This window comes from Camelus ferus, chromosome 7 (assembly GCF_009834535.1).
Source record: "Camelus ferus isolate YT-003-E chromosome 7, BCGSAC_Cfer_1.0, whole genome shotgun sequence".
Taxonomy (NCBI): domain Eukaryota; kingdom Metazoa; phylum Chordata; class Mammalia; order Artiodactyla; family Camelidae; genus Camelus; species Camelus ferus.
The window spans coordinates 50,854,884-50,872,086 of NC_045702.1; the positions used below are offsets into that span (position 1 = coordinate 50,854,884).

At 37.5% G+C, this 17,203-nt stretch overlaps 1 protein-coding gene across 1 annotated transcript in view; it reads right to left on the minus strand.

Annotated features, from left to right (window-relative positions):
* AHR (aryl hydrocarbon receptor) overlaps positions 1 to 16,594 on the minus strand; it is a 44,793-nt gene extending 28,199 nt beyond the window's left edge. The window contains 2 exon segments of the mRNA XM_032483893.1: positions 4,782 to 4,969; positions 15,890 to 16,594. Of these exon segments, the coding sequence (XP_032339784.1) occupies positions 4,782 to 4,969; positions 15,890 to 15,954 (253 nt within the window). The 5' untranslated portion in view covers positions 15,955 to 16,594.
* Positions 16,595 to 17,203: the final 609 nt, after the last annotated feature.

The following is a 17,203-nucleotide window of genomic DNA, read 5'->3' on the forward strand; positions in this document are numbered from 1 at the left end:
ACTTGGATTTAACCTATCAACAGGCAAAAACTGCACTTCCTTTGTTTATTTTACCAGCATCAGAAAATAGCGGTTCTGAATTTTTAAAACGTGTTTCCTAAAAATAGAAAAGGCTCTTGATAAACATAAATTTTAAAAAATCCTTAAAGAGCTATAAGGAGGGAAGCATAGAAGGTAACACAGAAGAGCAATGTTACTAAGGTAACTGAACAGAACTTAAAAACAGCTTCTACAATTTCAACTGATCTATTATGAATACTTCCTTATTAATCCTTCAACATGTCTAAATTTGTCCATTGTGCAGAAATTAAAAATAAAGTATCACCTTATTCTGGAACTTTTAACCTGTCAAATTTACAAAGGGAGTGATTTTTTTTTCCTTTAAATCCAAAATTCTATTTGTACATCCCATTTACACTGACAAAAATTAAAAATACGCCAAGGTTGCCAGACTGCTGCGAAGTACAACAGGAACATCCAGCCAAGGAGAAAACGACCAGTGGCCCAGGAACAAGGTAATAAACGTAAAGGGAAGACCAGGAGCGAAGAGCATGGCAACGGAACACAAGGTGCAGTCCTGCAAGTGCCGAGAAAGGGGGCGGTGATACCAATTGGAGCAAAACAGATGTACACAGCGTGACGTCTGAATCCTTCAATACTTCATGTTTCACTGTACGAACAAGCCAATCAATTAAAAACCATGTAAAAACTTTCCTACTGCTAAAATTCCTTAAAACAAACATTCCCTGCATCTGTATATTTAGAAATAGAGACTAAAATAACTGATAAAACCAATCATTTTAATTGATTAAAAGAAAAGAGATTATCGGAAGTAGTAAAATAGTAACACCATAAACCAAGCCCTAGAAACATAATTCTAAACATATCTAGAATTTCAACATGAAGTTTACATTATTTCTCAGATATGTTAGTAAAATCGAGTTAATATACATTTACTGAAGGCCCACTGTGGGGCAGGCATTGTTATAAGTCCTTAAGGTGTAGCAATAAAGACAATATTCTCAAGGAGCTTCTACTCTAGTGACAGAAATAGGCAAATAAAGAACATGTTTAAGTGCACCCAAAAGAAAAGGGCATTGTATCACGAAAATGAAAATTTTTATAATTGATTACTTCACCATCTGTAAAATAAGTAGAGAATACAAATGAAAAACAATTTGTCTAGAATACATACAGAATTAAACATTCAAAGATTCCCTCAATCATTTCTTCAGGTGACACCCACCTCCTAGTTCTTTTACCTCCATTGAAAACACTCCCTAAATGTTGCATTTTAAATATTTAACGTGCACATTTTTAAAGGACTTCACATACTGTATTTGTCACAGTTTCTGAGACACCTGACCTTGAGCTATTAAAGGGCAGAAGCCTTTTCCCCCTCTTTTTCTTCATAAATTCAGCACAGGGCACAGTATTTAGAATAAAGCACAATCCTGAATTACAAAACTTATAAAAAAATTTTCAATTGAATAGTATCAAAGAAATGGCTTCTAACTTTACCACAACAACTCTTATTCAGGTGCTTCAAAGTTATATCCTAGAATGTTCTGATTAATTAGAAATGAATAAAGATTAATGCTGTACTTGAAACTTAAGTGTTGCTTTTCAGACAGTCATAGAGGTATAGTCATGGCTCCAAAGTTTAAGAAGATCTCATCCAAGTTGGATTATTTAAACTTGCAATAAATAGATGTATTTTCTTGGAAAAATATCTATTGTTACAGTAAAACTTGAGTTTCCTTTCTAACAAGATTGTATGATTACTCGTTTATATTGTTCTTTCCGCAGGAATTCACACACCCCCTGTTTGCATCCTGTTATTCACTTAGCGCTTCCCTTAGCTTCGCTATACTCTTTCCCTAATACAGTGGGAGAGTGGTTTTAACTGCACACAGAAATCCTAATCGCTGTCTGCACGCTCCAAGTCTCCTCGTTTGCATTCAGTATTTGTTCAGTCATAAGGATTACTTGAAAATTTTCTTCTGTGCTCTCAGAATATTGCACCGCCTTCCTAGACCACTGGTGGTCTGGAGAAGACTTTGGGATCCTTTTCACTGATTATTTCCCTCACCTTTCACCTAACTGTGTTCCTGTAGTGAACAAGTCTAAGAAACTGCTTAGAGTACACACACCACTGAATCCCAAGCAAACACACTGATAGTCTTTCTAAAATTCTGTGTATTTGGGTTTGTCTTTCTAAAGTCATAGGGGAAAAATGTTTAAGTAATGCAGCACATAATCAAAACCAGGTTAAATCACTGCCTCAGTCTCATCTAGGATGCTTATAAATATACAGATTCCTGGGTCCAACATTATACAGAATCTTCATAAAAAGGGCATGCCCTAGAATGTGCATTTTAGCCACCTTTCCAGGTTATTCTGATGCACACTGATGTACAAAAACCAATAATTCAAAGCACCTGAAATTAAAAATAATGTAACTGATGAAGGAATGACACAAGTAGAGTAGTAAGATCCTACTGTCATATACACTGAACCAGAATAAAAAATAAATTCATTAATGAAGAGCCAAGAAAACACTTAACAAGTAAGAACTGCACAATGAGTCCTGCTAAACTATGACAATCTTTATAAGGGAGACTTTGGAATCATTTTTACTTGAGGTATTGAGCAGGATACACATCTAGTCATGAATATATATATGCATACTTAGAGATTTTTACATTAAATATACATACATTAATGTGTGTATGCACATACACACACATAGAGAGCCTAGAAAGCAGTAAGTGTGTTAGTACTCAAAGGGCATACTGCCTGTTCTCTAAGAAGTTCAGTTTTTCTCCACTTCTTCTAAACAGGGAACAACCTCTACATTTTTTTCTCTTTTTAACATATTTGATTTCCTTTTATAAAAGAGCAGGAATGAAAAAGCAAAATGATTCACATCAATATACCTTTATAAGAGTTAAGGAATGCCTCCCTGGTTTCTAGACCATAAACCCTCTAAGGGCAGAGACCACATCATACATGTCATGGATCCCACCCTCCCCAATCACAAGGTCAAACAGTAAGCACAGCATGTGAATAAATGCTGAAGATCTGGACTGCACCCCAAGAAGCTGGCAGTGACCCTGAGGTTAAAATCTACGATAGGGGCTCCCAAATCTGCCACACCCTCAGAACTTATGATTCTGTTGTTCTAGGATAGGGCCCAGGATCCAGTAACAATTTCCAGGTTACACTAACGCTGCTTGTCTGGGGACTGCACTTTGAAAATCACAGATCAGGAAAAAGTCCTCAAGATTTTGCTATATAAATGGTTCCTAGAAAAGTAATTGAGATATAGTCAGCAAAAACAATATAGGGAATACAGAAACCTGGGTTCTGGTTCCAGCTCTACTCACAAAATAACTGTAACACACAACACACACACACACACACACACACACACACACACTGAATATCATATAACTCATCTCAAAGATGGCAGGTCTGGTATACGTGAAGGTTGAAAATTCAGACTTTTTATATAGATCAAAGAAAATTTAAGTGTCTACTATCAACCTTTAAATATACAATCTTCCCTGAAATTATCCTCAAATCAATGTATATTGCCCAGATCACAATACTTAAACTATATAGCTTTTATCCAAAATAAAAAACATACAGTAAGCAAACAAACAAATAAGTAAAAAGATGCTCAGACTAAACACAGCAAACTAGCTAAACATGAACCTAAAGGGAAATTACTGTCTTGCAATATTCTCACACAAACTGCAAATTCAAGAAGCTGTCAAGGTGTCACGGGCAACGATACCCACATCATCTGACAGCTTGAGAGAAGGGCACAATCTCTGGCTACCTTGAAACCCAGTAAGACCCTTCATCTTATCAGGATCCCTATGTGATTTGTGAGCATGCTGAAGTTTGAGAAGTACTAATATAAGCCATTGAGCTTTTATCATTAATTCTTCACTACTGTTCATAAAATAACATGAAATATTTAAAAGACTGAACATTCCCTGAAAAATCCTATTTCTGACATAACAGACAAAAAGAGAAATCAAGAAATTACTTTACATCAGAAGACACAATGAAACATTACTTTCAAACAAAAACTTCCACTTAAAATACTTTCTGACTATGAAATATTGTGTGATTAAAAGGTAACAAATATCAACTGGTTCAACTCCCAAGCTTTATAGCTGTGTAAACTGAGGTACAGGGATGCAACGGGTTTAGTTAAAGTCAGTTTGTCAGTGGCACAATGGAGAATGACTCCAATAGTGCAGTGCTCTTTCTAGTGGGGGGAAATTTTTTTTAAACTACGTTTTCCTGGAGGAAACATATAGTTAATTCAAAGCACTAGAAGTATACATAATTTTGAAAGGGTAAGTGAAATGATATATCTATGAAACATATTGAAAGAAATCCAGCAAAAATCTATCATCATAGTTAATATGTATTTTATTCTTTCCACTGAAAAAAAGACTTTGAAAAACTGAGTTGGAAGGAGAACCGGAAAGTGACAAATTAATATGAGCATTATGATTTTTAATGAATAACACCATGTATCATTTAAGAGGCAGCATCTGTTTGATGAATGAATCTGGAAAACTGATTTTTGGAAATATTAAAATTTTGGCTTTGCTACTTAAGTTTTACTATACAGCAATAAACAAAACTTTTTCACATATGGCTCATTTCTGCAGCTTTCAACACAGAAGCAGAAAGAGCCATATTCAACATAAGTATTTTGTAAGCAATTCTAGAAAAATTAAACCCTTCTGTCTTACCATCAAAGAAGCTCTTGGCTCTTAGATAACTGACACTGAGCCTAAGCACTGAAAGTTTGTCCAGCTTATTAATAACATCTTGTGGAAAAGGCAGCAGGCTAGCCAAACGGTCCAATTCTGTATTAAGTCGGTCTCTATGCCGCTTTGAAGGATTCGACTTGATTCCTTCAGCTGGGATTGGCTTGACACTGAAAAACAAACAAAATACCATAAAATACATATAAAGCAAAAATTTCTATTGCATTATAATATCGCCTCAAATATTTTTCTAACAAAGCAAACATCTAAAATCTACTTCAAGTTCACATAAATCCTTTCAAAATTCTCCTTTCATATCTTAATTAAGAAAAATAAGGGAATGGGTAAACTCCTTCATAATGTTTTATTAGAAACTTATGAACCCATCACAGTAAAATGCTGAGTACATCTTATATATCCTTACACATTTGTGGTACCTGATTCCCAGTTAACAAACCTACTAGGATTTTTCCCCCTCAAACAAAGCCATTGTTGGGGGGAAAAAAGAATTCTGCACTAAATGATGTGACAATTATGCTTCTTTTGCCATCTTCTACAGAAGTCATCTTGGCATCATTTATGTTGTATATAAATAAGAGAGCCTTAAATAAAAAGCTGATCTTCCTCATCCTCAGCTTCCTACATTTAACACTTTCATCCTGTCAGAGGCAACTTCTCAAAGCTGCTTCAGCACTTCCATAGGGTCCTCCAAACATCTAATGGGGTCCTCCAATATGGAGGCAAGAAAAAATTTGACTTTATTTATATTTCTTGATTGATACATATCAGAGGTTAACTATGATTCCTGGCAATTTTGCTTTTATGACTGGTCAGTAATTCAATTTCATTATTAGCTTTCCGAGTTTGTGTCTCAACTAGAAAATTCAATGAAACCCCAACATTTAGCATGATTTTCATCTGAGAGAAAAGATACTAATGGTGAGGAGTAAAACTTGAGTTCAGCAATGAGAAACTGGAGTTCACACAAAGTCCTTAGCTGGGATTTCCTAAAAGAAATTCATCATTTAAAGTGAACTGACAGATCATCAGACACCTAATGTAGAAATATAAACTAAGGACATTGAAAAACCAAAGCAATTTTTAGATCCTGTCTCTGCACCTTTTCTTTTGCCAGAAAAATAAATAATTATCTGGAGTATTCTTACAATGAAGGCATTTTTTTCTCCAGTTTTACTGAGAAAAGGCTTTTTTGACAATTCAAATTATAGTATCTTAAAAAGTAGAAACTGGCTTGAGTATAATACTATTAATTTGACTTGATCAAAACATTTCTAGATAACTTATGTTTTCAATGTTATATGAATATGAAGAAGTAATACTTTATGCAAAAAGATAATAAAAAGTAATATGAAACTTTAACATGTTTTTCACATTGTCCCTGACCAGTAATTTCTTCAGAACTCATCTATTTCTATTATAGGTCATGTTATTTCTATAAAAAATAGGAGTAATAAATTGGAAAAGTAGCATATACAAAATAAGTCAGTAGATACTTTCTCCAGACTATTTATATAATTGCATACTTAATAGAAATTGGTGACAATTTCTCTAGCTACTTCCTCTAATCATATGACATTTATAATCAAAGTCAAGTCACAACTAATTACTGCATTTTTCCAATTAATCAACTGAATTTCAACTTTTACCTATAATGCATTTCTGCCTCATTGAATAATTCTCTACTGACGAATCACCTGTTAAAACAAATATTTATTTGCACCCATCATGTCCTGGGCAGTCCAGGAAGAGTCTTCTCCTACATAGTCAGAAGTGCTCTAGCAGCTAAGTACAGCAAGCAACTGCTTGAGAAAAAGATTCTGATAGAAAAGGTGGTATCTGAGTTGGATCCTGAAAGATGAACAGAATTTGAGGAGGCAGCAGGACAGAGGGATGGTGAGGAACGGTGAGGGCGGCCCACCTGGGGTGTGCAGCACAGGGTGTGACAGAGAGAAGGGGAAGCCGGTTAGGTCCACGTTCTTCCAACAAATACTGACCACCCACCATGTGCCAAGCACAGAACACCGAGCAGTGAACAGAACATATTAAAGCTCTGATCTCCTGAAGCTTACAGTCCAATGGCAGGATACTTGAATGAATGAATGAATGAATGAGCATATAACTTTCTGGGCTGGTAAGAGGTAAGAAGAAAATTAAAGCAAGATAAGGAAGTAAGGAGTGACAGGGTGCTGGTTTTGACAGCCAGGGCAGGTCTCGAATGTTACGTTTCAGTACAGGCGTGAATACAGTACAAAAGTAAGCCATGTGCGTGTCTGACGAAAAAAAAGTTCAAGAGAGAGGAAACAGCAAGCTTTCTCACAGAAATGGTATAAAATCGGCCGTGGTATCTGGGAGTCATCTGAAGCTGTCGGCTAGGAGTTACATGACCAGTCTTGTGTTTCACTAAGCTGACTGGGGATGGAGAGCACGGAATGCAGGGCAGATCACACTGAAGCCAGTACTTCTTTCTAAACTATGAATCTGTCACTCCCCTGATTCAAACCTTTCAGTAGCTCTCTGCATAGCCCACGTTCCTTAGCCTTGCAAACAAAACCCCTCCTGATCTTTCTATGGCCCCTAACCATTCCTCTGGCCTCCTTTCCTTCAGGCAAAGCCCTCCTTGTCTGTTATGCTCCAGAGTAAAGAGCTGACTTAGCTACAATATGTACTTTGGTGCTAGCATACACGTTACTTCCCAGAATCCCCTTGTTCTCTCTTATCAGCTTCAAAGCACTGCTCAACTGTATCACTTCTGCAGAGTCTTACCTGACCTGCTCCCGATGGATTCCTCTCATGCTACTACTGCACTCTGTGCATCTCATGTAAATGTCTTACACAACCATTCCATTAAAGAATATTCTGTGCAGATAACATTTCCTATAATTAAAAATGCAATCCAGTCTGGCCCTCTTGGTAGTTGTCCAGTTAAGATTATAAAACACTGGGGAGAAGACAGTGACACTAACATGGAAGCAAGACAAGCTGCTATGACACAGAAAGAGAACAATACCAGTAGAAGAAAGGTTGAGAGGTACGTGATGGTGCTCCCTATGTTGTCCTGGCCCTTTGCAGTATTCAACCCTGCACTAGATGAGACTATTTCTTTACACAATGCAAAAGTACCCACAGTTCTAATGCATTATTATGACATTATGGAATATTTAGCATGAGATAAAATCTCCTAAGTCAAGTGTTATGTAACCTATATGGCATATACTTGTTTGTTGATTTTATCACTATGTAATCTTAACCACTTTTGCATCCCCAGTGCCCAGTATAATACTCGGCACAGAGTGGACTCTCAATTAAGATTTGCTGATCAGAAGTATCCACAAAAGAAATGATCAGAGGCTGATCAAATGGAGTGATAATAGAGATAGTAAATAAGGCCTGGCTTGAGATTTTTAAACACAGCACTTTGTGCCTACCACAAACTCGGTACACGGCCAAAATCAAATGTTCACCTAACTCAACTGACTTGCTGACTCCCTAGGTATAAGGAAGGGAGAGGAAAAGACTGAGTGAGGAGAGGCTGCAAATGACTTGGATTTGTGGCTTAGGATAACAACTATATTTCCTAATGGAAGGTATGCCAAACAAAGAGAAAAGAGAGACTTGAGGATAGACCTCAATGATGCCAACGTTTAGTGTAAGGTTGAGGAAAGGGTGCGAGCAAAGAGGATGGAGGAAGAATGATAAGGCAGACAGGAAAAGAACCAGAGTAGAATACTCTGGAGGTCACAGAACAAAATCATATGCACAAAGGAATTAATAAGGTCATGGCTGGGAAGTACCCACTGGACTTGGCATTTCAAATCCACTGCTGTTAAAGCTGAAGTAACAGATCTGACACACTGTTTCATTGATTTTTGTGAGAAATATTCAGAACTATTTTGTGAAAATAATTTGTATTTACCTACACATATTAAAGATGCATTGAATAATTAAAAATAAGAGAGTAATTCTATGTCAATTACACTTGCCTTGGGTTATATTAGTACTTTTACTTTTATATTGTCTTTAAACCTATGTCAAAACATACTGCCAATCACCTATTTAAATAAAAAGCTTCATTTGCAATATAAATAAATGTCGCCAAAATATTGGATTTGAGATATCGGGAGCTCAGACATCTCCTGAAAGAGAGACAATGTGGCTGTTGATCAGGCAAAGGAGCACTTGATTAATTTTTAAAACTTGACCTCAAAAATCTTGTCTCAACCCGTAAATCAAAGCTGTTGTGAAATCAAGACTTTAGCTGACTGCATGCCACGCTTCTGTTCAGGAGCCCTGCATGCCGTAAGTACTGGTGGTAACAGGCCCAAAGGCATGTCCAATGCCAGTCTGCATGCTGTCTTTAAAGCCTTTTTAACATCCCAGGCCAAAATGTCTGTTAGGCTCATCACTTGCGCCCAGTGTTTGAAAGGAAGTTGAAAAATGTTAACAAACCAATTTTATCATAAATTACTGTAATTATAAATGTTTGTATTTCTATATGACATTTACCATAAAACCTCAGAACAACATGCAAAGACATAGTTTCAGTGATCCTGTGAGCTTAGGCTGACATTTTCTAACAGAGATTACCTATCACAGTACTGAGTTTGTTCTATCAGCTTTTCCCCTGGGTGATTTAATCTACTCTCATTGCTTCAGTCTACTTACCAAAGACTTGTTTACTTCCAGCCCCTGTACCGAGATGTCCTCACATTCATTATTTTTCAGAACTTGGGCACCCATTCTCTGCATCTACAATGGTACAACTCTCATTCCAACACCTAGGAAACTGAAGGCTCATTCCTCTTTAGTAAATCTCCCTACCATACCAACTACACCCAATAAACCGAACTCTTAAACCCATTCATTTTTCATTTCCTCTCCATGGCTTCGGTCCATACTTATTTATCTCTGAATATAAATGTTGAATGTTTACAGTCATAAATTACATGCTTAATGGGATACTGGAGAGTGATCTGTGACACAAAGTCAAATTTCATTGTTTGGCTGAATACAGCTAGAAAATTTTACTTCCCTATATGAGGCAAAAAATATCTACAAAAACTTCTGAGAATTCTAGCTGGCAGTCACTTGTAATGAGTCAGAATTCTTCGGTCACTCTCCTGCTGCCACTCTGCAATTGCGATGAGGCCATCCCTTTCCCTCTTTTGCTATGCTTAAGGAGCACTGATGAGGTATAAACTGCGTATCATCTTTAGCACAAGACTTTAACAGTGAAAGCCTGGAACATGAAATGTACCCTAGAAATCACTGTTACTTTCAAAATCCTAAAAAAAATTATTAAGAATATTCCTTTTTCTCTTTTTTGATTATACATTTTTAGGGGCATTTCCCTTGGAACCCACATAAAATACATCTACCACACCAAGATCACTAAAACATTAGAAATTTTAAGTGGGGTCAATTGTTAAATTAGTAAATACTCTCATATACCTACTATGTGCCTGGTGCTAGGAAGCTCTGGTTGTTACAAACACAAATAAAAGATAGACCCATCTTTAAAGAGCTTATTTTTCTTACTAGAAGGTGATACATTCTATAACAAGGCAAAAATCAAACATAGTGTACGGCTCAACAATATAGGTGCCATAATAGTGATGCTGGAGAGTTCAGGAAAGTAAGAGCTCAGATACAGGCAGTGTAATGGGGGAAGATTTCACTGAGATGTGGCAGTCAGGTCCTAAAGACAGGTGAATAAATCGGTTCCAGTTTCACAATAGCAGAGTAGATCGCTTTCTACAACTACCCCTCTCTTCCAGAAAATGATGCCAAACAAGGAAAGCAGGGACAGAAACACAAAATCTGTCTCGTATAAACCGAAGAGATAGCTAAACCCAGACAAAAATAATATGAAGATTAAAAAATAGGTAAAAAAACAAAATCAGTGATAAGAGAACAGGAAGGAAAATGTAATCATGGTGTACTACTTAACTCAACAGTTAACAATACTTACAGTTAAAAAATAATGGACTACTGCAAGTGAATTTAATCCAAAACTGTGATTAAAACTACACTGAGAGGACGAAGGAGAGATGAAATAAACTAAGAACCGTAACTATCATTAACAAAGCATCAACAGATAATGCCAAGTAGGCTAAACTTAAGATAACATTATAAACATTTTATTCACTTCTTAACATGCATGTGTTATTTAATCTGAATGCTTTTCAAAATAATATTTCAAAGAAAATAAGGTAAAAGAGGAAACTGAAAAACATAAGACAAAAAAAATCAAAATGTAAAGGACATCTCAAGCAGAAAAACCTGCAAACCTACACACTAGTACTCCGCACACACAATCCCAACACAGAAGTTCAATTACCTACCGCACTTTTTTGCCTAGGAAACTGACAATATTTTTAAAGCAAAAGCACAGGGACACAGGCATTCCCACAGACTGCCAATAGGAATGTAAATTTTTGCAACGTAGTCTGACCGTATGTTTCAGAGCATAGTATTTGGCTTATTCTTGAAAGTATACATAACTTTGTACCCCAAATTTCCACTTACAGGAATTTTTCCTAAGGATGAACTAAGAATCTGCACAGAAATTCACATATCTTAAAGGTATTCTCTAAAGTACTAGTTGAAATATTTGAAGGTTGGAAATAACAGAATTTCCACCTCAAAATAAATTATATAACATTGACAGAAGGGAGTACTATGCGGCCGTTGAAAACAATGTTCCAAAGGAGGCGAGGTAGGTAGCAAATCAATAAAAATAGGAGGAAAAGACTAAGAAGAAATAGCATGAATGCAGGTATGGAGATAAGCACAAATCACATATGGGAAATGGTAAATAATTTATTTCAGAACACTATTTGAGGAGAAACAGTGAGCCTGAAGGAAATCCCTAGTATATGGATGTACTGTACGCATCACTGAACCTATTCACCTGGGCAGTATTGTGAAGTTGGTAAGAACATAAGCTTTGGAGCCAAAAGACCTGGAATCAGATATTCAAACTCAGCCTTTTCATTTACCACCTAACAATTCTGAATATGAACTTCAGGTCCCTATCTATACAACTGAAATAAAAATACTTTTTCATACTACTATCATAAAAATGAAATAAAGTGATGTGTATAAAGCACTGTGGACACCTGTGTCACAGTAAGTACTAACAAATAGCTTTTTGTTATATTAAACCACTATGCAAAAAAGTCAATTTTAAAAGAAGTACAGAAGTAGAAAAGTATTGTTGTTAAAGATTTGCATGGTACTAACTTCTAAGTAATTGTCTCAATTACATGCACCGATGGATGAGCACGTACCATGTAAGTGTACTCACGAGTGGAGCAGCACATTTCATTATACACAAAGGAGAACATAATCATATACTGCCTCTTACTGTTTCACAAGAGAATTGATTGTTCCATGATAATGTAAGCTAAAATTATTTAAAGAATAGAATTTATGTTTCTGTTTCATCTATATCATTAGCAGTCTTTATAGCTTACAAAACACTTTTATTCTGCTAATTTTAGTTGTGGGAGTAGCAGTGTAGGTGTTGACTGTCCTGCCTCTTCGGTCAATCATTTGCCCAGATCTACAGAAGCAAGGAAACTAGACCTCATCTTTTAGTTTAGATGTAGTGCTTTTTCAATTTATATCTCATTGTTTCCTCTTTTCACCATTTATTTTTTATAAATGTTACCAATAAATAAACATTTTGACTTATTCATTTCATAGTTCTAATATGTAAGAACTTCTATAGTCATTATGTATAAACTATCCGAACAAAGCTATTTGGAAGAAAAAAACGGTGGAGAAATAATTACGTAACCGAAAAGACCTACCCTTTTATTTTAGAAGCTATTTAATAAATGGTATCATAGTATATTTATATCAAATATTTTCAGGAAAACATTATATAATTTTATACAACTAAGTAGGTATTATATAAGTCAGGCTCACTAGAATGAACAGCAATTTAGCAAACAAAGCAAGGAAGACAATGCTTTTATATAAATGTTATCAGTGTGTTAACAAAGTGAAAAGGATCAACTAAGGCTAAAAGTTACTTCTAACTCTGACACTTCATAATGACTGGCCTGATCACCACTACTGCTGATAACATTTTAAAACATATATTTCATTTACTCTACACCTATTATTTGCCCACATAAAGCACTAATTTTCTAGAAATACAGTAAACTGAAGCAACACTAAAACTTTTTATGTATTAATAAAACTGAAAAAGTACAAAAATACATCCGAAGTTATTATTATTAGGAAGAAGAAAAACCGATTCTATTTAATTTGATAGTGTGCTTCTACCTATCTTCATGAGACAAAGTAATCAAAAGAAATGAACAAAAAGATTTTAATCTCCAAAGAAAATAAAATAATAGGATTTAAGTTTAAAATGTGTTCTTTTAATTAAATTAAATTAAATTTTTTGAGCAGGGTTATTTTCAGGAACATTTTAAGGAAAGTTAGAGTAGAACCTATTACTAAAAGTATCTTTGAAAGTTTCTTTAGGAGCATGGATCGGATGTAAGATTGCTTCAGATCCTTCAATTTTCCAACTTTCATTACCCCAAAAAGAAAGAAAACATTTACTGAGAGTCTACGATGTACAAGATACTTTAGTGGGATTAAATTTAACATATTTAAGATGTATCTCCTACTAGTAAGATAACGTTCAATGTTCGACTTGCCACTAGGGGGAGTTTATCTTGTTTAACAAATTCAGTCGAAGACTGCAAGAGTTTCAGGTTAAAATTTTGTCACCTACTTGATTCCAAAATCTCTTGGAATTGTATACGTAAATAGCCACCTTATTGATACTCTAATAATTATGCTACAACACATTTTCTCTTCGAGTAAAATAAAATGGCTCACTTAAGGGGTCAAAGTTAAATATACCTCAATAACATTTTCAAACAAGATGAATTCTTCTGACGGTGTGCCAACATATCATAGAGCCCATTAGCTACAAACCAGTAATTTAACAACAACAACAACAACAAAAAACCACATTAAACTTAATACTGGGTTTATGGCCCCATTCTTAAAAAGATTTCTGATTAACAGCACTTTTAAGTTAACCATTTTTCATTCAGGTAAAAACAATTTCAAGTGACTGTATGAATGCCAGGCTTTTCTTATTGAGCAACGTAGTAAAACTTCAAGGCATTCATATGATTAGAAGCAATGCTGATGCTCAATGAAGATCTGATAAACATCTAAATTAACTAAAATAAAATGAGGGTGAGTGTGGAAACACTTTATTTGTATCACAGGAGATTATTAAACAGAATATATTAAAGTCTTAGAAAGTAAACTAAAATGTGAAGATAAAATAATTAAAGATACATCTTACACACATTTTTTAAAAGTACAGTAATGTGTTTAAAGGGAAAATCTTTAATAAAATTTAATGAGAAGCTAAAAATGCTAAACTTTATAATGAATACAAAATTAAAGCATCTGATTTAAAAAAAAAAAAAAAGGTCGTCTATGTCCTTTTGTAACACACTGACTGAAATGCAATTATTTAAAAATCCATCAGGGAGATCTTCAGTTTTTTTTTTGTTTTTTTTTTTTTACCATATACGTAAAACCCAAGATATCTCTATTATATATTATGCTAAGTGTACTGTTGTATTAATAAATACATAGGACAGGTGTTTGGGATGCCTCTCAATTTTAAATAGCCATCAAACACAAAGTCAAATCAGACAAATACATTATATATAAGAAACCACTCTATAAAATATCAAGTATTGTAAACCAATGTCACAGAACTACCAAAACACAAAACTGCTGACTCGGCAGTATTCCTAATGTCAGCCACACTGCAGGATAAGACTTCCAAATTTTAATCAGTTTATTTATAGATGAATATCCTCTGTTAATGCCAAATCTAGATCTGAAGGACTATAATCATTGAAATTCTAAAAGGATATTAAAACTCCAGAATAATGAAACTTTTAAATTGGTTTTAAATATTAATGTTAAACTGTTATTTTTCTGGTTTGGATTAATGACCTAAATTAAGCTTTAAGCCAAATGCACACTTCTGGTTTGTTCTGAGTAAAAGTTTAATGTGTCTTAAATTTGTTTATGAAAATCTGAAAGATGTGAAGCAAAATAACTCAGGAATAATAATTAGGAATAAACACACGAATACTGCCAACTCACAGAAATAAATGTCTCAAGCATGAATTTTTTTTCTTTTCTGAAAAAAAAAAAAGAAAAAAGTACTTGCCATCTCATACAAATACCTTACCAAAACAAACAAACCTGTTTGTAATCTATCAGAATTGACAGAACTTGGAGGTAGAAGGAAAAGGGACTTAGAGAACGATGCTAAAAATGAAAACATCTGTCTCAATAATTCCAGAGCCGTATCTTTTACTTTACAGACCCTAAAATCACCCCAAAGTGATAAGAAATCTCCCCCAAAAGGTGGCTGAAAAATACAAATCCGCTACTGTATCCTGTCTACTGCTCTTACTCAAACCTGCTACCATCTCTACACATTTTACAGATATATTTATGCTGAGCGCTATAAAACTACTGCCAAATAAGTAAATATAAGTGCAACAGAAAGCCAGCTGCACCGGACAAAAAAAGTACCTTCAGAAGCACTCAGCCCCTTTCTTGCCGACAGCACGTGTTTAGCTCATTAAAACATCTCATCCTACCAGAAGTGAGAATTGTGACCGTCCTCTAACCTAACCGAGGAGGATATTAAACGTAAAAGGGGATTTCAAGACGGGCTTAGGGTAACTAATCCACCAGACCCACAGGGCAGACCAGAACTGTCAACATATTACGACCACAGCACAGTGAACAGTGCTGCAAATGGGTGGGGGGTGCACTGAAGACCTCGGCGGGGGAGGGGCACAATTTTTAAACTGCAATAATTTAAACGTGGAAAAATTCAAGGCCGGGGTCTCTTGACCCGCCTCCAAATCTCGATTTCACGGACTGCGTCTGGAAGGGACCTAATCCCCGCACCACGGGGATTTGGGGGCGGGGGGCGGCCGCCTCCCGTACGCGCGCGCCCACCCCCTCACCGAGGACGCACTCTGGACACTCACGTTTTCTGCACGGGCTTCCGCCGCTTGCGACTGGCGTAGGTGATGTTGGCGCTGCTGCTGTTCATGGTGCCCGGCTGGCGGCGGCTCCTCCCCGGGCGCGGACCGCCCGGTCCCAGAGACCCGGCGGCGGCAGGCGCCGGGCTCCACACAGCCGCACCCGCTCCACCTGCGCCCTTCCCGGGCGGTGGCGAAGACGCCGCACCCTCTCCGAAGCCTCAGCTCCCGCAGCCGCGCGCGTCCAGGTGCGCCGCCCGGGCCTGGCGCCGGTGGGCGAGGGGCGGAGACCCGTGAGAGAGGCGGCGCAGGTGCCTTCTACTCCAGCGGAGGCGGCGGGGCGCTGCCCGCAGGTGAGGCGGACCGAATGGAGGAGGAGGAGCCTGGGCCGCCTCTTTGGAATCTCGGCCTGGGTCGCGCGCTGTGGCGCCGCGCCCCGTGACCGTCGCCGCGGCCCCTTGGGTGAGGGAGGCGACGCCGCACTGCTCCCGGGGCTTCCCCGATCCCGGGTGCTTCCCGCCTACGAAGCTCGGGCTCTGGCCGCCGCTCCCGGTGCCACCAGCTTCCGCTCGGCTACGCGGTTGCCTCTGGTCCGAGTCGGTGCTCTCGGTCACACGCTCGGAACCTTGCGTCGAGTGGACTCGCCCGGCGCTGCCTCCCGCCGCCGCTCGCACCGGCTGAACAGCAAAAGCGCCCCAGACCTCTCTCCGGCCCCGCCCAGCCCCTCGTAGCCCCGCCCCATCCCACTTGGCCCCGCCCTTCAGTATATTTTCTCTTGAGGGCCCCACCCTCCCTGAACGTGATGACGTAAGGCGTAATGACGCCCCCTCCCCCGTAGCCATCTTCTTGAGGTCAAGGGGAGGAGGAATCTGTGGACACATTTCCAGCCCTGGGAGACGTGTGACAACAAGTTACGTGTAGCCAAACTCTTTGTAATTAGACAATCCCAAGGACCGACATGCCTAATAGTGAGCTTTACTTCACCTGTATAAGAGATAGTGACTCAGCTAACTTTTGGTGGAGAATTACACTGAGCTGGCAGATAAGCATTGGAACTCTAAATTTTCCTAGAGGCTTCAGGGGACCACATCTGAGTTAACTTGAAGGCTAAGCGTTTACTGGTCTTTTTGTTTTAGTTTGTTTTTTATCTCCATACGAGACAGTATAGTATCTATTCCCCAGCCAGAAAAACTCATACTACAGTCAGATTTCAGTAAGGTGGAAAGAAAGAAGCAAGGAAGAAAAACAGCAGAAGACTTTGAGGATAAGTAGTCTAGCATGGCTGGAGAGAGGAGCTGGAAGTGAGAATCAGGGATTCTA